General features: G+C 38.2%; 1 protein-coding gene across 1 annotated transcript; it reads left to right on the plus strand.

Moving 5' to 3' along the window:
• The first annotated feature begins 675 nt into the window (after positions 1-675).
• DLK1 (delta like non-canonical Notch ligand 1) lies at positions 676-15,774 on the plus strand. Its single transcript, XM_032237175.1, has 5 exons — positions 676-1,084; positions 3,872-3,935; positions 6,265-6,395; positions 11,446-11,590; positions 14,611-15,774. Exons 1-5 carry the CDS (start codon positions 1,012-1,014, stop codon positions 15,323-15,325), a joined length of 1,128 nt encoding a protein of 375 aa, XP_032093066.1. The 5' UTR covers positions 676-1,011; the 3' UTR covers positions 15,326-15,774.
• The last annotated feature ends 11,120 nt before the right edge of the window (positions 15,775-26,894 follow it).

The following is a 26,894-nucleotide window of genomic DNA, read 5'->3' on the forward strand; positions in this document are numbered from 1 at the left end:
CACAGCTATGGGTAGCATGTCATCGGGGCCTTGGTACCATGTCCAAGAATTTTACAAACACATTTTGCAAAACTGCAAAAAAACCTGTGCTACTAGGAACATCATATGTTTTAAGAAGATACCTGGTTGATACCTAGGACGCTGGCAGCAACCTGTATCAACAATTAGCACCAGTAAGTGGTATTTGCGACACATCTTTAAATGTTCACTTGACTGAGTTTCATGTTTAATGAATAAAAGAAATCATCATCATCATCATCATCATCATCACCACCACCACCAAAGCTGGCTGAGGAATTCTGGGAGTTGAAGTCCACAAGTCTTAAAGTTGCCAAGGTTGGAGATCCCTAATCTAAAGGATGGGGCCTGTTTTGAAAGAGTGGGGGTGGGGGAGAAGTCAAATTCATCTCACTTTCCTTCAGTCGCTGTAGGAAAGATGGGTGGGGTGCGGATTATTGGGCAACAAGTGCAAGCGGGGGGGGGGGGGAGGAGTGCATACACGCGTCAGGATGGCAGCGAAAACACCCAACTAGTCGAAGTGCAATCCTAACCGCCTTTTTATTATTATATTTCCTCCCTCCCTATTCTCCGCCTCTTTGCTATGCCTGGTGTGTCCCCCCTTCCCTTTCTTTCTCCCATGCAGATTCTCAGCAAAGTGGGAGTGCGAACGTGAGAATTCCCGGGCCCCGCTTTCCTTGGTCTAGAGAGAAGAGCGTCGCCCCAGATTAGGTGGGGCTTGGATTTCTCGCAGCGGGAATCATCCCTCCTCCTCCTGCTGCGGCAGAAAGTTCCCCTCCCTTTCCTTCCTGGAAAAAAAAAGGAAAATAAACGACCAAACATGCAAAAAATATAAATATATAAAAAAATCTCCCATGAAATCTCGCTTCTAGGCGAAGGCAACCGTGGCACTTCTTGGGCGAGGGAATACCCCTCCCGCATGCGGCGGCGGGCTCCGTCTTCTCGTAGGTATTCGAAGTAGGGCATGAGCCCCTTCGCCGGGCGCGTTTGGCGATGGATTCCCACACCGCCAAATACCTGGGCTGCTTTTTCTGGCCGCTGGTCGTCTGTCTGCCGCTGGCCCAAGGTAAGCAGAGAGTCCCGGGATGGATTTTGAAGCGCGCCCCCGTCTTAGCTTCTGCAGGGTCCGGTAAGGGGTACGTTCTTGCGTGGGCGAATGGGCGCTAGTTCGCCGTGCGACGCGGCTCTGAAGCTGGAGGGCTTCAGAGCCGCGATGGGTTTCTTTGTAGCCGGTTTAAACCCGGCTCCCCTCGGCAGTGAGCCCCGATGGTTTCACGTGACATTTCCAAAAAACTGTTCATAAAAGCCTGGACGGACCATTTTCTTTGGTGCAAGACTCTTGGCTTTGGAGCGTACTTTTCAAAGAAAAATGCGTTTTGTGGACAGTTTTGCTCATCTTAAGATTTTGTTGTTGAATGTGCCCGTCGGGTTTGTGAAAGCTCGGAATGGTGGAAAAAGGTGGGTTAACTCACCTGTCCTCAATCCGATGCTCTCGACTTTATAACCCTTATTATCTACAGCTAGTTTGGCTATTTAGAAATGTAGGTTTGTACTTCAGTGGGAAAATGTATGTGTGTATGTGTGTGTGTTGTGTTTGTGTGTGTGTTTGTGTGTGTGTGTGTGTGTGTGTTCAGGATAGAGGTGGATGGATGGATAGACATTATGGTAAACTGTTTATCTTCTTTGAAAGTCTTATTATAGGGTAACAATTTTATACATCAATAATAAGCTTGTTTTAAATAATGACCTTATTTTTAATTTTTCAACCCTTTTTAGGAACTGAAAAGGAGTTAGGGGTTGAATGTGTTCAGATCCGTTAATTAGTGCAATGAGCCCCAGCTGCAAAGATTTCACAAACTTTCTGTGACATTTATTTTCATTTTAAATTGGAATGAGAAATGCCCATATCTTTTCTTACACTGAAGTACACTTGCTTGTGGGTTTTTTTTCAGCGTATCCGAGCTTCAGTCATTTGTATTTTTCATCTCCTGTAATGGACATCATCAGTGAAAAATTGATAAATATGACATAGCCAGATGTGATTTTTTAAAAATCACATTGTGGAAAACATGTGTTATGTATATCTTATAGATAGAAACCTTGCACATTAAGTCTAGCTTGATTAAGCATCATGTATTTCAGTGACATCACCCTGCAGTTAACTTTTCACATGAAATCAATGGGAATTGAACTTTTATGGACCATCCACCACAATTACCATTTATTTATTGCAATTTATATGCTACTTAGTCAAGCCACATTACAAATGAATTACAGCTATCAGTAGAATTGCAACCTAATGTATCTTCTGATTTGTAGGGTTGTTTTTTTTTACAAAATTAACCAATTCATGTTCAATTCTGTTATAGTTCTTGCACAAAATCACATGTGAATGCCAGGTAAAATCATAAAACCCTGCAGTCGTGGCACCCACTTTATCATGTCAGATGATATGTTACCCTAGATCTTAAAAGGTCTCGTTCTTTGAATCAATTATATGTCCTATGTGCTAATGTTAGTTGACGTTCTAGTTTTAGCTATAGTTCACAATCACATGGCAAGATATGCTGTGGCATTATCAAATAGCTACATCTTGTATAATTTTTTTAGAAGTCCTCTTGAGTGGGATATGGTTCAAGGTCAATTAAGATTATATATTACTTTATCCTCTGAAATTCATTGAAGCCTGTTGATAGAGCTATATGTGCAGAATTGCCCCTTTCACCCTGTTTTGAGTGAACCAAATTATTTTAGGAGTTATATTCTACTATTGTGGCAATATAATGAACTTCTAATTCCTATGCTTATTTTTTTGCTTTTCTCAATTACTTAATATCAAACTGAGGAATGTTGGATTTATTTAATATTAGTGTTGTGGATTAAGCCAAAAGCCAATCATTTTGGAGTTAGTAGTGCCTTTTCTTTGATCTTTTATTGCTAAACCAATGCAAGCATCTGAAACTAACACTGTTTTATTCCCATATTGTACTTTCAACTGAAAGCATATAAACAAGAATTCAGATGTGAAGTGAGCTGAGCTTCATCCCACAATTTAATACGACTTTAAATGGCAGATTCATGTTGACAGCCGAAAAATTTATATTCTATTGTACAATTCTAATAGGAAGACTTGAAACAGACCTTAGCAGTATGAAGTGCAATTGGTCAGAATCTATGCCATTCAATATCATTTCCTCCTCCCTCCCATTTCTTCTCCCAACAGTTGTACTGTACTTGTTGATCTGGCTCCATAAGAAAGTATATTTACAGTCCAAATTTAAAAAAGGGAGAATTTAAAAATACAAAGTGACTAGAGGTTTTTAAATTATGCCTACATTTTCCAGTGAAACATTGTATTACTAAGGCTGAATAGGCACTGTCCTGGGGTGCCAAATTTTAGGGGTACCCAAAATGTGGAAAAAAAAACCACAATAAAAAGCAGCAACTGTGCAGTCTGTGAATTTGCATGCCTGCTCACCAGGTCAATGAAATATTGCAGAATTGTTGAAGTGTGACAACAATGAAGTGCTGATGTAATTAAAATTATTTACTTAGGGTGAAAATGTCTGAGAAAAGGGAAAAAAAGCCACCCAGGGCTGAAATTGTAACTCTAAAGCTCAAAAACATGAAGGAAAAAAAAGAAACAACATGGCACTTTTAATTTTTTTTTAACAAAATCAGAAATGAGTCAAACCATACACATCCTCAGAATATGACTTTTCCTAAAGTCCCAGAATGTCTAGAATGTATTGCTAATTATAGACTAGTGTGTTGATAAGTTTACTATTCTAAAGTCATTGCAAGCATGTTTGCAAGACTGTCTGAAATATTACATAGCAATTCCTTTTTTCAGGAGCTGCTTGCAAACCTGGTTGTCATCCAGTGAATGGATTTTGTGAAGTTTTCAATGAATGCAGGTAAGTTAATTGATAGCACGTTTGCCAGAGGGGGAAAAAACAAGGGACAAGTATTATTTTGATTAAGCACTATTGCTACTTTAACTTTTTATATAAGAATCATTTATGTAAAATGCAATTCAGCGCCAAATATTTTAATCAGCATATTCTTCATATTTGACTTAAACTTTTAACAACCATTTTTAAAAACAACAGCCATTCCAGAAAAGGAAAAAAAAGGTTTCTCAAACCAGCAGAACAAAAAAGAATGGGAAGATCAAAGATTTCCTCTGAAATTTGCTCAAGAGGAATGAGGGGCCTCCTGGATACATTATGATGTGGAGGAAAGGGAAGTCTCCTTGGACAATTTGGATGTTGTTCAACAATAATAGATATATAGAGAAAAAAACTTGATTTACAGTTTTTCTTATTCACTTTTGGACTTAAAAGCTCCATTCATTCACAATCAATGCATATCTTCTCAACTCAAGTCTTTTTAGGCAATCCATATTCGAGTTCCAAAAGCATCAAGACAGGACACTATATATATAGACATAAATTGAGTTTGATGGCTCCCGATGAATATGATTCTTATGCATTTTTCATAGTTTTGAACTAGGTTTGACCATTTTCAATTCAGAATAGAGCTGGAAATACATTGTACGGAGAGCAGAAGAGCCAATAATCATTTTGGGGGGGGTTGATGTTAAGACGAATTGATGTAAACATTTAACAATATAATATAATGTTGGTTATGTAACATATACATGTGGTTATTTGTTATGAAAATGAAAAAATAAAAAAACTTTTTAAAAAAAGAATAGAGCTGGAAGGGACCTTGGAGGTCCTCTGCTCAAGCAGGAGACCCTATACTATTTCAGACAAATGGCTGTTCAGTGTCTTCTTAAAAACCTTCAGTGATGAAGCACCCACAGCTTCTGAAGGCAAGCAAATTGTCTCATTATTAGGAAGTTTCTCCTTAATTCCAGGTGGTTTCTCTCCTTGATTAGTTTCCATCCATTGTTTTTTGTCCTGCTCTCTGTGCTTTGGAAACTTCTTTGTGGCAGTCCCTCAAATACTGGAATACTGCTATTATGTCACCTCAATCCTTTTCTCTAGACTAGCCCTACCCAGTTCCTGCAATCATGCTTCATATGTTTTAGGCTCCAGGCCTTTAATCATTCTAATTGCTCTTTTCTGCACTGCCAAAGTCTCAACATCTTTTTTGTAATGTGGTGACCAAAACTGGATGCAGGTAAGGTCTTATAAAGCAGAACGTTAATGGACCAGTCCATTAAAAGCTTGGCTAATCTTTCTTGGCCCTTTTCTCATCCTTGATGACACTTTTTTTAACTTAGTGACTTAGCCTTCTTCCATTCTTTCGAGAGTCATCTATTTCTTTGGAAACGTAGCTTGTAGTGTCTTTAAAGTCTTCAATCTGATATGAATTTATAACATGCTCCCTTAAGTTGACATTTTCTCAAGTTATATTTCTGCTTTTTTGTCCTGCTGTAAGTAAATTTCCCACACTCCATTTTTCATACATGTCCATTCATACAAATAAATGGCATAAAACTACTAGCTGTTATATTGTTGTATTAAACAATAATTGGTGTTATGCTAGGGCCAATAATATGCTAATACATGACTCATTAATGTGATTATACGTAGTTCATGTATTCTGCCATTGGTGGTGTTAGCATCATCTATATTGATGCATTTATAAAAAAAAAATTCATACATACTGAAATAATGCCCAGGATACAATGACAATAGCAATAGCAATGACAATAGCAATAGCAATAGAAGAGATTTATATATCTCTTCACAGTGCTTTCCAGCCCTCTCTAAGTGGTTTACAGAATCAGCATATTTCCCCAACAATCTGGGTCCTCAGATTGCTCAGTTCACTAACAAATCTCCCCCCCCTTCATTTATTGGGAAACTTTAACAGAAATGGAAATGTTCAGAGCATTGGGCTGTATTTTAGTGTTTATTTTAAAAAGAAAAAGGAAAATCATTAAGCTGCTATTTGCCAGAATATTTCAGCACCAAAATCTTGGGTAACTGTAAGAGATGCAGAAAAGCACTGAGACTGCACATGGCCATGCAGTGTGGGTTGTCTATGTGATGAAAAGTGTGTTAATGAGATGATTATCATGGAGCTTTCACTAAGAAATCCACACCAGTATTCAGTAGTTGTTTTTAATCAGAATAATGAATCTTATTTCCATAACAATCAGAATAAGGGATCTTATTACCATAATTTTATCTACAGCATCTAGTTTCTTAATTTTATTTGCAAAAAGATCTTAGCTTGATTTGCTATTTCATATTGTGTTTTTGCTAGATGCCGATTTGGTTGGCAAGGCCCTCTCTGTGATCGGTGTGTTCCTTTCCCTGGCTGTTTGCATGGGACATGTGTCAAACCAGGCCAGTGCATGTGTGAAGAAGGATGGATTGGTAGCCGCTGTGACACAGGTTGGAGATAATTTCCTTTTCTTTTCTTTTTTTTAACATTTCTCTTTTATTTTCATTTTCATTTTCATACACTCACATGTATACTGTACATAGCCAATGCCATACAGCATTAAACAATAATTGCATCAATTTCTCTTGTCAACAATGCCCCAGAAAATAGAAACCCAATATAACTCTTCCGCTCTCCATACACCTCCTTCTTCCATCACCCTCCAACTTTCTATCTTTCCTCCATCATCCCCCTCTACCCTACTTCCCCCCCCTCTACCACTCTTCTCTCCACATCTACTCCCCCCCTTCCTTCTCACCTTTCCCTCCCATGCTCTCTCCCATCCCTCTCTGCCCATCTTTCTTCTTTCCCACTCCTCCGCTCCTTGGTGTATTTCCACTATATGTCAATATACTTGGCCTATCCTATTTTTAAAGAAAAGTTAAGAAAAAAAACAGTATACATGTGAAGTCACATTACATTGAGATCTAACACATCTTGTCGAACCTAATATATATCCGTCCCTCCCCCCACCCTCCCCCCCGACCCTCCACCCCCCTCCCCGACTTCCCAGAATCCGTACACGGTATAGATTTTTAACCAACACAGTCTAAAATATATTGAGAAGAAAAGAATAAGAAATTAATAACATCTCTACATTGAGCTTAGCTCCTTCTTGCTAAGCTAGCTTTAAACACTTAAATCATTCCTGGTCTTAAGCATAGGCTATCTGCAATTTCTTAGGTAATTTCCTTTTCTGATGAATGAAAATCCTGATGAAAACAGTTGGAGCTCCATCTGGTGTTGGAAATACCCTATTTATTTATTTAACATATTGCTATGCTGCAACAACTTTTGGCATTTACATAGAAAAAGATAAAAAGATACCCTATAAAAAATATCCAATTTACACACACATACACAAATACACACACACTGGCACTATAATAATAAAAAGAAGATAGAATAGTGGTGTTCCTTGGTGTTCTCTGAACTTGGTTATTTTCTTGCAGAGTTGCTAGCAAGAAGTTTTCTAGACAATATATGTACCCTGCATTAAAAGCACTTGGCTTCAATTCTTGCTAACTTTAGTTTAGAAAAAGTCAAAAGATAAATTGCTCATGCTTGATGAAATGACTGGAAGAACATCTTCAAGATCATGGCCAACAAATTTGATTTTATGGATTCTAATAAATGCAGCCTCCTGTTATGTGAGCTCTGAGACTTATGGGCTTCTGCCCTTCCTAGCTTGTTTGACCTGCTAAATAAGGAGCTGGGAAGCTGGGATAAGAATGCCTCTATGAAGGAGAAAGTAGTATCGGAGACCTTGAAGGAGAAGGTGACATACTACCCACCTCTGAAATGCTCTCCCTATATCTAACAATATAATACAATTTATATTCCAAAAAGTGATTAGGTCTCAGTTGCAGAGGACATTGGAAAAGTGGTTTATCTGAATCCTCATCACTCCAGTTTCAGGCTTCAGTGTGAGGCAAAAACTATTTTATAGTAATTACGGATGATTTCCAAAAGGATCTAGATAAGGGAAAAGCAGTTATCTTGATCCTATTATATGATAATGTTTTGGGGAATGTAGGTGAGGGATGGATGTCAGAAATAATATTTTATTAGAGATCATATTCCTTCCTAATGAAGCAGTTCAAGTCAGTAATGATGGAAAAGAGAAATCAAGATCTTGCCCAGTACAATATGCAAAACCAGGGCTTGGTGCTCTCCCTTATCTTATCTAGAATCTTAACGAAGTCATCAGAAGAGGTCATATATTCTCTTCCAGAATCAGAAATCATCAGTAGGCTAACAATTCCCAGTTATACATCACTTCCCTGGGCCAAGCAGGAGATGTAGTGGCTGCACTAACCCTGGGTATCTGGAAGCTATCAAACAAGTTCACACAGCAAGCTATCCCTAATGAGCAGGTCCATGATCTGGGAACAAAGGAATCCATTCCTGTGATCTATGCATTGTGTTGTTATGATGTAGGCTTTACTTTTTCAGATTTCTTTTGCAGTGTTTCATGAAAATACGCAAGGGAAGGAATTCAAGTTATGAGACATGTTTTGTCAATTGCCCTTCTCTCTCCCTCCCTGAACATCCCTGTCTAGGGATCCTTTTGGATACATGGACCCTCCTGGAAGCTGTATCCCAAAGAGATTGTGCTCAATTTTGGTTGGTGCGCTAGATGAGTTACTCATGCCCTCATTCCCTTGTGGCTGAACTATCAGCATCTTACATTGCCTTTGAAGGCTATTTGAAGGAACTGTAATTGGAATAGGCCAAAAACTGATTCAGCAAAATAACACTGATTTTTTGGTACCCCACTGGGTAGCTGTAAGTTTCCAAGTACAATTCAAAGTGTGATTATTATAAAGTTTTTGATGTTTAGATACTAGGGCCTTTCAGGATTGCTAACTCCAAGGGACCAGGATGATGATTCATTAATGATTTTAATATTTTGATGCTTTGTTGTTTTATGTATATAAGCTACCAATTCTTATTATTGAAGTGCCACAGAAATCATGACATATAAATAACCTATTTAGTTCAGATTCTAAAGAGATATTCTGATTGGATAAAATGGAATAATTTTGGTTTTATATATTTTTCTTAAATGTAAATAAGAGAACATTCGTTATAGAATAGAACAGAATAGAATTCTTTATTGGCCAAGTGTGATTGGACACAAGGAATTTGTCTTTGGGAGGCGGTGCTTCATGTCGCGACGACACAACATGCAATTTTGGTGCACCAGGATTGTCAATATCTGTCAATATCTCTGCTGCTAGATGGTCCTTTTGTACCTAAACCGTCCCGTAGATAGAGAAGGGCATGTCCTACTGATCTCAGGGACATCACAAGTCCCTGACTGATCCAGGAGAAGCCCTTTTTTCCAGCCAAAGAATAGCAGCCATTGAAGCTGCACAAGTTGGGACAGTTCCTGAATGGAAGAAAAGCAGGAGAGAGAGTGTGTCGAAATGGTGAGATAAATTTTAATATTAGAGAAGAGAACACCCAAAAAGACTTAGAGTAAAATTAAAATTGAAGGCAGAAGAAAGCAAGTGGTGAATTAAGCCTGGATTAAAATTAGTGTGTAATCTTTCTTTCTTTAATTTTGGGGGCTTTTATGGATGGAATTTTTACAAATGCCTCTTACTTTTTAAATTGGACTGGTATGTTTTTCCCTTCTTCTGTTTTTCCCCATTTTTTGTATTGTGGATCAAGAATCTCTTTCTTTTTAACACTCGGCTGGAACGTACGTTATAAACATTTTTTTTCTTTTCTCAATCTCAGAGCTTAAAGAGCGGGGTAAAAACAGAGGAAAAAAGTAACACTGCCACCTAGAGGCTGGAGGCTTGGAAACATTTTTTTTAAGGCTTCTGACTTTGTTTATTGAATGGGACGGTGGGAAGAGTACAGTTTGTTTATGCAGGTGCTCTTCTGGAGTACTATCAGTAGCAGGACTGGAGTAAAGAGCAAGCCTTGACTTGAAAGATTACAGTGAATCTGTTTGAAACCTAGCAAAAAGCCTTGGATGTCTTCGTGGCAGTGTTTACAACTTGGAAAAATGGTGCAACATGAAGAAGAAAGGAATTAACATTGCAAATAATTATGCTAGAAATTCAAAAATACAAATAAGTACAGAAAACATTGAAAAGAGATTTGAGATTATAGAACAAAGAACAGAAAGAATGGAGGGAAGATTTGAGAATATTTTCAAAACTATGATGAAATTTGAGGATAGAGTTCAAAAAATTGAAGGAAAATATGAACAAAGTGATAAGAAAATTGTTGACATTGACAGTAAATTGAGCGTGGAGGGAAATGACAGGAGTGGAATATCGAAAGGAGAGGTTGACAAACTGGAACTCTATCTCAGACTTCAAAATATGGAGGAAGAAAAAGGAGGAAATCTGGCAGAAATAATGAGAAAAACATTGACAGAAGCACCAGTGACAACTAAAGGCAAGCTGATGGAAGGAACAGATGGAGGGTGTCAAGTCTTTACACGATATGCAATGAACAAGTTGCCAAGAGAAGTCTATGTAAAACTTTTCAAGAACACAATTAGAATACAAATTTTACAAATAGCAAGAGATATAGGACTGCACTACTACTGGAAGGATACAGGATGATGAAATGAAATGTCATAATAAAAAATTAAGTTAAACTTAGTTAAATTTTGCGTATTATGTATAAGACAAAGTAATAATAGTTTATAGTCAAATAAATGATTAACAATGATAATAATGCATATATACATTAGAGTAATAATATGAAATTTTACATAAATTGTAAGAGAGGACTATGGAGATGATGTTGAAAAGCTTTGTTATAAAAGATAAATAATTCTATATAGAATATGATATAAAGATGTAATATTACTGGATGATTCCAGGATGATGTAATGAAATGCCATAATATAAATTTATTTTAAATTTAGAATATTTCACATAAAAAGGATGCAATAATAGCTATAGTCAATGAATGTTTAATAATCATAATAATTCTATACATATATATTAGATTAATGATATGAGACTTTATGTAAATTGCAAGTGAAGAATATTGTGAGGAGGCACAAAAGCTTGGTAACCAATCAACAAACTGTAGGAAATTCGAGGATGGTTTTTATACTTCGTGTGTGTCTATGTTTGTTTGTTTTATGATTGTTTAAAAATAAAAACTTTTGTTTAAAAAAAGAAATTTGTCTTTGATGCATGTACTTTTATTGTACATAAAGAAAAATAAAATAGAATACATTCATCAAGAATCATAAGATACAACACTTAGTGATAGTCATATGTTTTATTGCTAATAAGCAATAAAATTATACTAGGGAACAAATGAAATAATATAAATTTTAAAGATACAAGCAACATTGTTATAGTCATAAGTGGAAAGAGATAGGTACTAGGAAAGAAGAGAAAATAACAGTAATACAGCCTTATTAGATAATTTGACAGAAAAAATAATTTATTGTGAGAGAAATGTCATCACAATCATAACAAGAGTATGCTTCTCCTTTTTTCTGTTTTAATACAGTTGTTCATCCTTGTTCTTCCAAGCCTTGTTCAAATTACTCAAAGAATTGTGTCGAGACAGGAAATGGTGGATACACTTGCTTGTGCGCTCACGGCTATATGGGAAAAAACTGTCATATGAAAAAGGGACCCTGTATTGTTAATGGGTAAATATGGATTACATTTGTTGATTTACATTTGACTTTGGTGACTAATGCAATCTTCTTCAGTTTGACACTTTCCAGATGTATTGGCCTGGCAGCTGCTAGAATTCCCAGTGAAAAATTGTTGAATGGAATTCTGAGGTTCACAGCCCCACAATGTCTGTCTTTCTAATTCTGTGCCTGTTCTCTACCCTAGCAAAATGGAGACCAGGGGAAAGAATGTAACTTGTAAATAGGAAAGCAAATTCCTTATTTAGATAAAATTGATATATTCATTTGTTTTTGGTGTGCTCTGCTCACTTTTGGCTTCAGTGCCAAAACAGAGAAGGAAAAAAACAAAGACCTGAAGTTGGAGGTTTGGCCTTTTGCCATTGAAAGGAGGCTGTTTTGTTACTGATGTGTTTGTTCTCGAGCAGTAAAACAAATTAATATGGTGAAATCATTTCTTACTTCATGAGTTGAAAAAAAGAAAACATTGAGTGTCATTTTGATTGGAAAGTTGTGGGTAATACCACAGTTGACTACAGGAAAACACTGAATGTAGATTCTGTAGTTAGCTGCCATGTTTTATATGATGTTTTTAAACCCGATCTGAAAGTCTTTACTCAACTATGTTCCAGAACTATGTTCCCAAATAGTAGTTTTGAACAAGAATTATAATATTTGTAATACAAAACCAAGACTTTTAAGCATGACTATGTAATTGTTTCCTAATTACAATATCAATTTCTTTTTTATTATTTTTCCACAGTAAATTATACAATGAGTTAGATGAAATACATGAGGACACAAACCATAAGAGTAGAGAGACACCTGTCAAATATTTTTTGATCTAATAGCATTGCAGATATTTGTTGGACACCAGTAACTTTTCAGTCCTCAATATTTACTTTTTACCGTTCATTTTAACATTACAAAGGTCCATGGCACAAGAATTACAAAAGGCCAAGAATATGTCCTATTGGTTCTAGACTGATCATATCCTAGGTCCGTGATGGGAAACCTATGGCATGCATGCTGGAGCATGAAAAACTGGCCCTACAGGCAAACCAGAAGTGACTTCCGGTTTGGCCATAGCACCGTTTTTTGCTCTCTGTAGCCTTCAAAGAAGGCTCCTAAAGGTTCCGGAGGGCGAAAAACAGCCATATGAGCAAACCGGAAGTCTGTTCCCGAACTTCCAGTTTACCCATAGTGCTGGTTTTTTGCCCTCCGGAGACTTCAGGGAAGCTCCTGAAGCCTCCAGAGGGCCTCCAGGGAGGTGGGTGGGGGTGTTTTCACCCTCCCCAGGCTCCTAGAAAGCCTCTGGAGCCTGGGGAGGACAAAAAAACTGCTCCAAAAGCGGGGTGAGAACTGGTCGCATACACATGTGCGCAGCGGGGGGGGAGTGAATGCATGTGTGCATAGCATTATGGGTGTGGTATGCCTGTGCACAACCCCCTGAGCTCCCCCCACTTTTGGCACAGGAGCCAAAAAGGTTCATCACCACCATCCTAGGTTTTTGTTGTATTTAAGTACAAGTATCAGAGACTTAATGTCTGACTTGCTTTCAAAGAAAGACATTTGGTTTCCAGAATCATGGTTTGAACTTTGTAGATAGGTTGCTGGCACAAGATAAGATGTATCTTGCAGGAACTGATAAAAATATGTTGACTTTAAATGCAAACCAATGAGTGGTGGAAATGCAATAAGACCTCCTAAAGACTTGTGCACTGTAGAAGTTGCTGAAATGAGATTCTGAAAGCACACAAAGAAAAATCAGAATATTGGCTCAGAAAATTTATGACTTTCATTAGTTATAAACTAATATTGAGACCATGGGAAATAAGAGGAGTCTGAGCTCTGAGTATAAAAGGCAAAAATGATTTCATAAACACGGCAGACATATGGTATGATGATTCTCTTGGAATGCAGCGATTGAAAGATACAATTTCTTCAAAAGGAACAAAAGCAGAGAAAAGGAAGAAGAGAACTACTTTTTTAAAAAACAGAACGTTGCAATACTGTAGAATACATCTGGGTTAAAGTAAATTAACAAAAAAGTAATACAACTATTGTGTACTCTTCCACACCCAATCAGGAAGAAGATATGGATGCAGCCTTCCAAATCAAATTGCAGTTTTGCTAAAGAGTTGCCTATGATCCCAGGCAGTCAAGCTGTCAACTCCTTTTCACAACAATGAAACAGGAGTCTTTGTGTGCCTAGATTAATCTGGACATCTTACTTTGACTTTGCTGCGTTATCTATAGTATTGTGTTTGAAAAGTTGTAGTAAAACACCTCCAGGGGTGGTGTTTTGCCTCAAACTTAAAACATTTCATTATATGCATAGGTAAAGTTCCCCTCGCACATATGTGCTAGGCATTCCTGACTCTAGGGGGCAGTGCCCATCTCCGTTTCAAAACCAAACAGCCAGCATTGTCTGAAGACATATCTGTGGTCATGTGGCCAGCATGACTAAACGCCGAAGGCATACAGAACGCTGTTATCTTCCCACCAAAGTGGTCCATATTTTTCTACTTGGATTTTTTATGTGCTTTCGAACTGCTAGGTTAGCAGAAGCTGGAACAAGTAACAGGAGCTCACTCCATTAAACAGTGCTAGGGATTCGAACCACCAAACTGCTGTCCTTTCTGATCAACAAGCTCAGCGTCTTAGCCACTGAGCTGCTGCGTCCCTTATTCTATGCATATGAGTTTTTTTAAAAAATGGGGAGGGGAGAGAGAAAAATGTAAGGAAACATAACTGCTACTGGTGTGAATTATAAATCAGCAGTCCCCAATCTTTCTGGCTTGGCAACCTGGCAGGTGGGAGAGGGGACAGTTCGGTGAGAGTGGTAGGCGTGTGCATGCGCTGCTTCATTTGCACAAGGGATGGCCCACAAGTGGAGCTCTGCACATATGCACACACTCGCCACCACTTGCCCAGTTCTGAACAAGTGGGCTGCAGCCTGACAGTTGGGGACCCTGTTATAAAGTATCACCTTTTGTTCATGTATTTATTTTTCCTCTTCTTTTGAATTGCAGCTCGCCTTGTCAAAATGGAGGAAGTTGTTTGGACGATGATGGGTTTGCACCTTACGCATCTTGCGTGTGCTCTCCAGGATTTACTGGACAGTTTTGTGAGCTTGACATTGATGACTGTGAACCAAACCCCTGTGAAAATGGAGGCATCTGTGCAGATATTGGCAAGAGCTTCCGCTGCTCTTGCCCTATTGGCTATGGAGGTGCGTTGTGCAGTAACCACGTCCCGGCTTGTGATAGTAGCCCTTGTGAAAATGGTGGGACATGTCATGGACATCATGGCAGAGGCTTCATGTGTATTTGCAAACCATACTTTGCTGGCCCCACCTGTAGTTTTTCCATTAGAAATACAAGTGTGAATGTGATAGCTAAACAAAGACACAATCAGAATCGCCACCTGCATTCGCCAGGGCACCTTAAACCAGCTCAGCTGCAAGAGAAGGAAATACTGACCATAAAGCAGACAATTGAAAACAGGCAGTCCTTGCTCACTAAGAGTCAGGTGATCTGCTTCATGGTCCTAAGCTTTCTTACATGTCTTGTTGTTTTGGGTACAACTGGGATTATATTTTTCTCTAAATTTGAAGTATGGCTATCCAATGCCAGATACAGCCATTTACTCCGCAAGGAGAGGGATTGCTTTCTAAAAGCAAATGATGATGAAAACGTTTCTGTGAATATAATATTTCCCGAGAAGATGAGCCAGGGTGAGGAATAGTCTGTGTATCTAAATCTTTTTATTTAGCAAGGACACCTCAAGCTCCGTACATGTCAGGGAGATAGATCCATTTTTATTTTTACCTGTGACAAAAATTCTGGCTTTGGACCGGTTGACAAAGAAGAAAGATGCTCTGCTTTTGCCAGAGAAATACTCATTTCCCAAACATGTTTTCTAGTTCAATTGTTTTGTAAACAAGGATTGCATAAACCTTTGGAGACTGAAGGCTACATTTAGCCCTTGAGTAGAAAGCTAGGGATGCAAAACAAGAATCTGGCCTACATTAAAAAATAATAATGTAAGTTTTAGTTTATTTAGTTAATTAACTATAATGCAATTACTCCTCATGCATTTAATAGCTTTTCCATTCATTCTGCTTGCCTTTGGAAGTTGTGGGGCTTTCATCACCCGAGACTTTCAAGAAGAGATTGGACTGCCATTTGTCAGAAATGGTGTAGGCTCTCCTGCTTGAGCAGGGGTGGTGGGGGGTTGGACTAGATTACCTATAAGGTCCCTTCCAACTCTGTTAATCTGTTAAATCTGTTAAATTAACTAACATTTTAAATTCAGCAGCAACTTTCTTAGGGGGTCTGAAGATCACCCCAGGGCTTATTAGAGGGAAGGTATATTATGTGCCAATGTTTACAGACTTATGATACTTAATTTAGGTCTTGATCCTATATTATATACCTGGAAATAGGTTCCAATATACTTTGTGGGGTTTGCTTCTGAACAGGCACATGCACCATTGAATTATTATTATTGTAAATAAAAAGTCAATACAATATTCTTAATTAAGATAGCTATTGGCATAATATGTGCTACATTTGGCAACTGTGATATTTCTAAATGAATTTCTAATGGTTATTTTGAATAAATAGTTATTAAGGGCTACACAGATCAAACTGTAGGAGTCATTGTTTTCTTTTGATAATGTTGATTTATACATTTTCCTCAATTTGGGCCAAATATTTTCCAGTTGAAACAGAGACAAAATAACATCCATATCCTCAGACACATGGCTAGGAGTATTTGATAGATAAGAGCAAACTTTCACAATCCTGGCTATTCTAAAATGGATCAATTTCAACTCCCAGAATTTCGCAGCCAACCTTGTTGGCTGAGAAATTCTGGAAGTTGAAGTTTGATATCTTGAAAGTTGTCATGGTTAAGAAATACTGGATCAGAGCATCAGTCTCTGCAATTCAACATTCTATATTGACCTCAGTGATTAATCAGTAGCCAACCTCAGGTTAATTAGATGCTGGATTCCAAGCTGATACCTCTTCCATTATTGTTCCCTGGCAGCTGGTTATTCAGTAGCATACTACTCTCCAAATAAAAAGATGCAATGACAAGTAATGAAAAGACTATAGATATATGGTATTTTGAAAGTTATCCCACTATATCCCCTACATCACCACAATAAACCATGGCCCAGTGGTTAGTGAATGAGATTGGGTCTATGCTCAACTATGTATCTGATCGGGTGATTCTAGGCCATACCTATCTTGCCATCCAAGCAGTGGTGGGATTCAGGAAGTTCACACCACTTCAGGAGAACCGGTTATTAACTTTCTGAGTAGGTTGGTGAACTGGTTTTTGGAAGAAGTCATTAGGGCAGAGAAGCAGTTGTTGAATTATTTGAATCCCACCACTCAGAGGTGGGTTTTCTAATTCTCTTACTACTGGTTTAGGTGTGCTCCTGAGGGTACAGGACACTTCTGTGCATGCACAGAAGTGTCCGGGCAGGTGGACAGAGCCTCCAGCCGCCGCTACTACTGGTTTGCCCGATCCAGGCCAAACTGGGAGCAACCCACCACTGCATCCAAGATATCTCACAAAGTTGTTACTGAGGTATAAAAAAAAGTTAATCCCAATGTACTTAAACTCTGAGGACAAAATAAAGAAAAACTGAGATAAATAGATCAGTGTGGTTATCCTCCATGGACGAAAAAATGATGCTGAAGGAAGAATGGTTTTTAAAGATAAATTAGCTGGTTCAGAGTAGAGGTGAGATAATAAATTGGGGGTTTTCAATTTTTTACTGAAATCTCTTATTCTATGTGCATTTGAGGAATAAGTTTCAAGTTTAATTTTATTATAGGCCGCCCAATCCTGGAGGACTCCAGTCGGCTTACAGAGAGGGGAAAGAAAAGAAAACAAAAGAAAATAAAATAAAATAGACAAGTTAAAAAACAACACAGATACATTCATTTCAGTCAGGGCTGAACCTCAACAATAAGGTCAACAGCCCCAGACCTGCCAGAATAGCCAGGTCTTAATAGCTTTTCTGAAGGCCATGAGAGTGGGTGAGGTCCGGATTTCTGGGAATAGTTCGTTCCAAAGGGTCAGGGCAGCCACAGAGAAGGCTCTCCTCCGGGGAGCCGCCAGCCGAGAACTGTTAGTTTACTTGCTCCCAAATTTAGTTGCTTATTGGTTTTTACTTGTCATCAAGATATAGCAGGACCCAACATATTACATGCTCATAGTTTTTACTGTATTCATGGGGAGTTTTACTTATGCTGAAATTTTATAACAAATCTAGGACACTTTAAAAATCAATGTATTTGAAATCTACTTCATCAAATGCAATTATTTTCGTTGCAATAAAAATAGACTTGGGTTGATTTATCCCATTATCAATGATAATAACAATAATAGTGATAAAATGTATATGTCACCTAACTCCCAACAATTCTGTGTCAATGTTTTAAACATCCAATTGTCAAAATGATTTTTAGCAGATGTCAGATGCTCCCCTTCCCTCTGTCCCTCCCTCCAAAGGACATATATTGATTCCTGAAATTCTGTGTGTTACGGGATGAGGTGGTACTGGTGGATATGGAAGAAATAAATCAACACAAAAGATCCCTCTAAGTTGTTCTGTTTATGGACATGTGAAGTTCTGACCATATATCTTACAAAATTTATGCTTCTTCATTTTATATGTTTAAAAAATGGATTTTTTAAAATTCTGACAGTGATGACATCCAGTTCAACAGGAAGGTCTGGAGAAGTAATTACATGGAATGGGGAAAGTGCCAATGCATTGTTGCATATGACCAAAATGTTCAACCCCAAAAAATAGTATTTCAATCTGCATGTGGATTAAAGCCTAGAATTTCACTCCGGTTGTAGAGAATAAAGCTGCCAACAATCCATATTGTCAAAACAAATAGTCTTAGAATATAACATTGGACAGAAATATTTTCATAATGCAGAGTAAAATTGAAGACCCTTGATTATCTTTATGTTTACTAAATATGGAAAATATATTATGTTGCAGAACCCTGAGTTGTATGAAATGACAGTTGGCTACCTCATCCTCCCAAAATCCCTTAAGACAGTGTGTGTGTGTATATATATATATATATATATATATATATATATATATATATATGTATGTATGTATGTATGTATGTATGTATGTATGTATGTATGTATGTATGTATGTATGTAAAAACAAGGAATTTACATCTGTAAAAGTAAGGAAGGGATTAGGCCAGGAATGGGTCTAAACTGCGAACAACCCCAGATGTAAACCACTGTAAGTCTCTTAGTACCCATTTTGGAATCTCTAGGTGAATTCCTAAGTACAACTAGAGTGACTGGAACCAATATTTCAGGGTGATGGTGGAACATGTCAAAGCCTTGAAGCTTCATTTTAGTTTGCAATCCTTTTACCTCAGTGATATTTGTGGGGACAGGTCAAAACAGATAAGATGGTGTATGTGTGTGTGTGTGTGACATCATGATGTCAGCTCTGCAGACAGATATACAAACCACTCTGACTTGAATCTATATGCAGCCTTTATTGATTTCAATGCAGCTTTGACAACATCTCAAGGGTAAGACTTCGAGACATTCGGAGAAGATCCTCCATAGGAAAAAGACTCTTGTTCCTAATTCCTAAACTACATGATAAAAACAGCCTTGAAATAAGATTTGGTGGGAGAAATGATCTTTCTGACTTTATTTAAACAGTCAAATCATATTTTATCACAATTGCTTTTTAACATATATCATCTCTCTAATTCAATCTCTTCAGAGAGTTGAGATCCATGCCCTAAATTAGCTGATAGACATCACCCAATTCTACTCTCTGCTGATAATGCAGTTCTTATCCCTTTGTCCTCTGTGGGCTTGAAGTTGGCACTAAGAACTCTACCGCTACTGTAATGGGAAACAATTAATCAATATTGATAAAACTAAAGTGTTTTTTTTTTCTAGCAAAAGACAAAGAAACAGGTGAACAATTTATTCCTATGAATTAGAGCAGATCATATATTTTAAATACTTGAGCATAGTATTGCAGGCTTCTAGGAAATTAACTCAGGTACATCCTGCCATTTCTACTGCCAAAAAGCAATAACTAAGGGTTATAGGCAATAGGGGACAAAATATGTTCCAGCACTTCAGAGAAGAAAATGATACTTTGAATGTCCAAATGAAAAATGAAACCAGCACCAAAAATTTAAAATAACATATAGTAGAAAAGTTCTAAAACTCAACCTGCATAATATAATACAATCAAAGCCTTTAATATCTGTGCTGTCTTTGTAATGCACTATACAGAGTATTTTCATTGACTGGACACTGCGGAATTAGATCACAATATATACTTCTGCAGGCTCAATACCTGAAAAAGAAATTCAACGCAACAAAACCTGGCAATGGTTTCTGAATGGATCCAAAAAGAAAGTAGCACAAGAACAATCCTTAACAACAAATGCTAGAAAAACAAAAGCTAAAAAAGTAAGCAATTACAAATGTAGATTATGCAGAAAAAGATGACTCTGTTGAATCAACAGCTATAGTAAAATCTCCCAGATTAGAAAATGTAATAGGATTATATTATATGCCACAAGGAAGAGGTCATCAACATATACTCCAAAGGCAGAACAAAAAGCAATGGATGGAAACTAATCAAGAAGAGAACTAACGTGGAAATAAGGAGAAATTTCCTGACAGTGAGAACAATTAATCCGTGGAACGGTTTGCCTTCAGAAGTTATGGGTACTCCATCACTGGAAGTTTTTAAGAAGAGATTGGAAAACCATTTATCTGAAATGGTATAGGGCCACGAAGTGGCACGTGGAACCATGTCCCCTGGCATGAGTGGTGTTGCCTGTTCCTCTTCTGGGTTTCTGGCATGCATGCACGCTTGACGATCACTTGGCCTCCGTGCGTGTGGCAGTTCCGGAAACGGTAAGAGCTGGTCTTCCGTTTTCTGGTGTGAACATGTGTGCCAGCCAGCTAATAGTCATGCATGCTCCCTTTTCGGCACTCATTGCTGAAAAGATTCACCTTCATGGTATAGGGTTTCCTGTTCAGGGGGTTGGACTAAAAGACCTTCAAGGTCTCTTCCAACTCTGTTATTATATTATATGGCAAAACAATATATAGGAATTTGTGCAGAAAAAATGGACTTGATGCCCCAAAGTTCATGTACGATCATAAAGTTGACAAACTACTCTAGGCTGATTACTCAAACATCATGGAATTTCAAATTCAGAAGAAGCAACATCTCGAATACAACACACTGGACAACACAGTAGCGGAACAGATCCAATATGTTGTGTGGCTTTAATCTGTTGTGGTTAATTTATTTTGAAAATCCAGTTAATAGAATTAATTGGAAAAAAAAACATTGTTCAGTTAACCATGCATTGCCATGCTGAGAAAACTTAACATTTGTGAATAATTGATAAGAAAATGGAATGACTTTCTCTACTATAAATGATAACAAGCAGAACTAAATCCTGTTGGTTAATCAAAGATTTTTTAAACTATGATATGTGAAGGCAGTCATATATTTTTCTCACAAGCCAACAGGAAATCACAAACCTATGGTTCTGCTTCACTAGAATGAATTGGTCAAAGCCAATGTAAATTTCATTTAGCATTTGCTAAATGAAAAAAACAGCAACTGAGCTATATTATACAGGATGTAAAGCTGATCTATGAGTGGTGTGGTGACGGCAGATGTTTCTCTCTTGGGACGAAAGAAAAAATGTCTGCTGTGAACTCTGTGTGACATCAGGAAGGGCATCTGACCAGTAAACATTCAGCTCCATCCAGTTGCTCCAACTCTACCCCGAATTAAAGGATTATAGCAGTGGTGGGTTCCGGATCCCATTCCAACCAGTACTGTTGGAACGGGCCCGGCAGCGCATGCATCTTAGCGCCTCTGCGAGCCTCCGTGACACTCCAGCTGCTCAGAGAAGCATCACGCAAGCGCTGTATGCGCCATGCGCTTGCGCGGAAGCACAGAAGCCTTAAAAGACCAGTAAGGAGCTCGGGTGGGCAGGTGGATCCTCCAGAGTACCATACCCGAATGGTATCCAGTGCTCCGGGCTGGCTCCAGTACGCCCATACCGGGGCATACCGCCTGCAACCCACCACTGTATTCTAGGATTGTAAAAAGAGAAATTTGGGCCACAAATTAAGTTTTAATTCTTTTCTAACATTTCAGTCTCTGCAGCCTTCATATTCTTTGTTGATCCTAATATTTAAACATTTGTCATTAGTATCCACTAGGTGGCAGGAATGAAACATGGAAAACTTTCCATGAGCCTTCTGTGGAAAGCTTTTCTCCCTCTCTCTTTTTTAAATTAATCTTCATCATAGAGCTAAACAACATCTGTAACTAAAATGTATTTTTAAATGGTGCACAATATCATATAAAGCAATATTTTATGGTGCCAAATTCTTAAGGAGTCCAACTTTAAGAAAAAAACTTTACAGTTTGATAAATTAACAGCTTTTTTGGAGTGGGAGAGGGGACAAGAATATGTACTAAGAAGAAGCTGCTGAATTCCTGGAAGAAGAAAGTAACACTTTGCATTTCCATGATCTCAAGAGGGAAGTCAATAGCTTGAGCCTAGAACAATTCACCTTTGGGAGGTGGCTTCCCATCCTTCAAAAATGGGCAACGTTTTAGTGGGTTCTGCCCTTGATATGTGGAAGACCAAAGGCAACCTGGAGATGAAGGCTTGATTCTGAACCAACATGTTATGTATTTTTTTTCCCTGGCAAAATGTTACTCAAAATTGCAAATGCTAGAGGAGCAATGTGCATGATTATTTATATATAATTCTGTACAAAAGGACATGAAAACCAAAAATTAAGAAGAAAAGCTGAACAAATCAGGAGCCAAATCATTTTTTCATTTTAAGTATATTTTATTTGTATAATTTGCATCTTGCCTTTCTAGTGTTTATATACCTCATATATCAAAATATCATTATGTTCTAAAGATTCCCCTCACACATATGTTCTAGTTGTTCCTGACTCTAGGTGCTCATCTTCATTTCAAAGCCGATGAGCCAAAGGCGCATGGAACATTGTTACCTTCCCACCAAAGTGGTTCCTATTTTTCCACTTGCATTTTTACATGCTTTGAACTGGTAGGTGGCAGAAGCTGGGACAAGGATCCTACCTCATCCTTTGCATACTCGGATCTTGAGCCTATGCTGCCCCAGTATCTTAACCACTGAGCTACCGCTTCCCCTTTTGTGTTCTACCTGTGATTCAGGTACATTTATTTATGTCTATTTTTCACATAAAGCAAAAGGTTTGACCAGATGGTGCAGGGCATTTGGTTGAGATAAACAATCAAAACAATGAACAGCAAAAACAGGAAGGTGAGGAAAAAGAAGACGTAGAAACATTTTAAATCTCCTGAAAAAGTTAAAAACAGGCATGGTTCTTTTAACTATAAAATGTTTAGTTGGGCAGAAGGTTTCCGCATTTTGAATTTAAAAAATGAATAGATGGTGCCCAGTTTTGTATCTTGAATCTGACTTTTCACCTTAGAACAGTGTTTCTCAACCTTGGCAACTTGAAGATGTCCGGACTTCAACTCCCAGAATTCCCCAGCCAGCATTCACTGGCTGGGGAATTCTGAGAGTTGAAGTCCAGACATCTTCAAGTTGCCAAGGTTGAGAAACACTGCCTTAGAACATTCATATCTAGCATTTTCTTTTGCAGATCCATTCCTCTTAATGAATTATAATGAATTACAGGTACAAATAAAAATCAGCAACAATAGCAATAGCACTTAGACTTATATAGCGCTTTACAGTGCCTTACAGCCCTCTCTAAAGTGGTTTACAGAGTCAGCATATTGCCCCCAATAATCTGGCTCCTCATTTTACCCACTTGGAAGGATGGAAGGCTGAGTCAACCCTGAGCCTGGTGAGCCTCAAAGTGCCAAATTGGTGGCAGCCAGCAGTCAGCAGAAGAAGCCTGAAGTACTGCACTCTAAACACTGTGTCACTGCAGCTCACAGCTGGTCTTATCACCAAGATTTCCCAAATGAAATACTTTTAGCTTTCCCCATTCATTTAATATAAAATTCTGGGTCTGACTGACCACCAGAGTGAATTCTTTTCGTGGCCTGACAAAACCGCGCTCGTCAAAATAGCGGCTACAAAACCGCGTCGCTAAAGCCGCAACATCATCACCGCGACATCATAACCGCGGCGACAACAGCGCGGTGACACAAGGGCGCTTTAAAACAGTGCGGCGGCAGAAAGCCGATTTAAATTAAGGTAAGTGTTAGGATTAGGTTTAGGGGTTTGGTTTAGGGTTAGGTTTAGGGTTAGGTTTAGGATTAAGGTTAGGGTTAGGGTGCTGAGGGCTTTGGAAGGCGCGGATTTGCACTCCGCGGTTATGTCATCACGCTAGGGTCGCCTTTTTCCTTAGGGCTTCGGACGGCGCAGATTTGCCCTCCGTGCTTATGTCGGCGCGGATAAGGGCTTCGCGGTTTTGTCGGTGAACCAATTCTTTTAGCTTTCAAACAGAACTGAACAGTGCCTTGACACAATCCTTTCTGAATATAAGAGATTAGTTGATATTTCAAATCCTGTATTGACTTTTTTGTACTTTCAAGCATTCCATAGCATTTTTGGGTAATCAAATTCAAAGTGCTTCATAGTCATGTACCATTTTTCTCCTCCCCTTTCATATACTCTTCTCCCTCACTACACATTCTCTAATCCTTTCCCATTTCAGGGGACAACTTGTATGCTAAAGCAAAGCTTGGAGGATGGAGGCTGCAGAACAGTTGGGCTCAAACAAAATGGCATTTGAATGGCCATTATACACTTCAGAAAATTCTGGAAGCATCTAACTGAGCTCGCAAAAAAGCAAAAAGAAATATTTTTGTTAAAGCACCACCACAGCCATGTTCATTGAAGCACAGAACAAAGCATTTGGAAGGAAAGAAAGTAAACTGAGTTTCAGCTAACAGATTAATGAAGATTAATGAAGAAATTGCAGGGAAGACTCACGTGAATAGGAGTTAAGGCTATGTAGGTAAAATTGTATCTTCTGCAATATAAGATGTTGGCTGTTGGCAGTTTTCAGGTCACCTGCTTTATTTATCATTAAAAATATGAACTTGAAAATAACTCTCTCTGCCCTCATTGGTTCATATTCCTTGCAATCTGTGTAAGAGGGTAGCTTCAGTCAAATAATCTCAAATTCAAAACTGATTTGACATTTAACTAGCTTCCTAAGATATCTGGATGGCTAAAGTGGTATTGAAAAGAAGGACTTTAGAGGTATTATATTTCAAATTTAGGTTTACTGCATTTGGACAGTAAATAAATGACATAATACTTATTTACTTACTTACTTACTTACTTACTTACTTACTTACTTACAACACAGCCTTACTCCCAAGGACTCAGATAAAAATATAGGGTACAATAAAACTGTGTATTAGCATAGCTGTGCTGAAAGAAATTAATAAGAAAAATAATATTAATTTTGAGAAATATCTTAAAAAGACATACATATAGCCATATACATACACATACATACATATATACATATACACATACATACACATTTACACACATATATACATATGTATACATATATATACATATATACATACGTATATGCATATACATATACTACATTCTACACCGCAGAATGAAATCCATGCTGAGAAGGCTCATAAGTAACATTTAATTTTCTACGGTTATCCATATTAAGTAAAAGCATGCAGATACTGTTACTGAAGGTTTCACTTATCTGCAAATCGCATATCTGTTATAAATTTAGCAAATCTACAAATGCGTTTGACCAATTTTAAATCTCTCTATGCCATCTGGCATCTGTCAGCTTTTTCTGTTCCTTCTCTCTGCTAATGGAAAACATCAAACTTGGACCTTGTTATAATGTTTTCTACGTAACACAACACCAATTTCTGATGCCCAAAGCTTTACAGTTTTGAAACTTATGAAGCTTCTCTTATCTCCATAACACTTCTGTGATTTTCAAAACACTCTCCACTTTGACTTGTCTTGCAAAATATCACTTGTCTTCCCATAAAAATGCTTTTTTATCTTCTCTCATCATACAAAACAAATGGGCTTTAGGTGTGAACAGAATAAATTCCTGGAAAAAGAGTTCACCAACCACCATTGTACTCTTTTGATGATTAAGGGGAATACATATACTCAACACAATCATAACATAAGAGACATTTACACAACAACAATCCAGTTCTGTTGAACAGTGTTTCTCTGCTAAAATAGAGAGAGGTAGATATAAGTTGCTCTCCACTGCCTCAACATAGCAGCTGCTGAAGGATTAGGAATTCAGACATTGTTTTACCATAGTTCCACTTCTTCCTAAGTAGCTAATATCAGTCATGATAGTGAAGAACAAGACATATGTCTGGTTCACATTCTAATAGGCAGTGGAGAGATTCAAGATATTTTACTACCGGTTCTGTGGGTATGGCTTGGTGGGCGTGGCGCATGGCTTCACTGCAAACTTCCCATTCCCTCCCCACTCCTGGGGGAAGATTAGTGCAAAATCCCTATTCACTCCCCACTCCTGGGGAAAGGTTACTGCAAAATCCCCATTGCCTCCCCACTCCTAGGGGAAGATTAGTGCAAAATCCCTATTCATTCCCCAATCCTAGGGATAGGTTACTGCAAAATCCCCATTCCATCCCCACCCCACTAATCTGCTTTCCAGCTCTGTTCTCCTATTCAGGGCAACAAAAGAAGATCAACTGGGAGGCTGGGAGGCAGTGGGGGTGGGGCCAGCCTATTTGCCGGTTCTCCAAACTGGTCAAAATTTCTGCTATCGGTTCTCCAGAACCCATCAGAACTGGCTGAATCCCACCTCTGCTAATAAGGCCACACAAGTATCCATCCTTGTCTTCCAGTTGTACATCAAGTACATCAAGGCTGAATCAAAAATGCTGTGGAAAGCTTGAAGATTACTGGGGCCTGGGTGGAATAAAACAGGATGAGGTTAAGCATGAAAAAGCCAGAAATAGAGTTATCCTGAAGCCCCAGACTTATATCTGGATGGACTAACACTTCTCAGAAGGAACGGATATGCAACCTAAGTGTCTTCCTGGACTCACAGCTATTGCTGGAGTTGCAGGTGGTGGCCACTGACTTTGATCAATTTCAGCCTTGAGAGGAAAGCCCTGGCAGCAATAATTTACACCCTCATCACCACTAGTCTAGACTTGTGCAATATGCTTGATATGGGGTTGTCTTTAAAGACTTCTCAGAAATGGTGATGGGTA

Source organism: Thamnophis elegans, chromosome 1 (assembly GCF_009769535.1).
Source record: "Thamnophis elegans isolate rThaEle1 chromosome 1, rThaEle1.pri, whole genome shotgun sequence".
Lineage (NCBI taxonomy): Eukaryota > Metazoa > Chordata > Lepidosauria > Squamata > Colubridae > Thamnophis > Thamnophis elegans.

Excerpts from the sequence above, each read along its gene's own strand:
- DLK1 (XM_032237175.1), top strand. The coding sequence starts at position 1,012 with ATGGATTCCCACACCGCCAAATACCTGGGCTGCTTTTTCTGGCCGCTG. Across the intron at positions 1,085-3,871 it reads CTGTCTGCCGCTGGCCCAAG|GAGCTGCTTGCAAACCTGGT; the intron begins GTAAGCAGAGAG and ends TCCTTTTTTCAG. Across the intron at positions 3,936-6,264 it reads GAAGTTTTCAATGAATGCAG|ATGCCGATTTGGTTGGCAAG; the intron begins GTAAGTTAATTG and ends TGTTTTTGCTAG.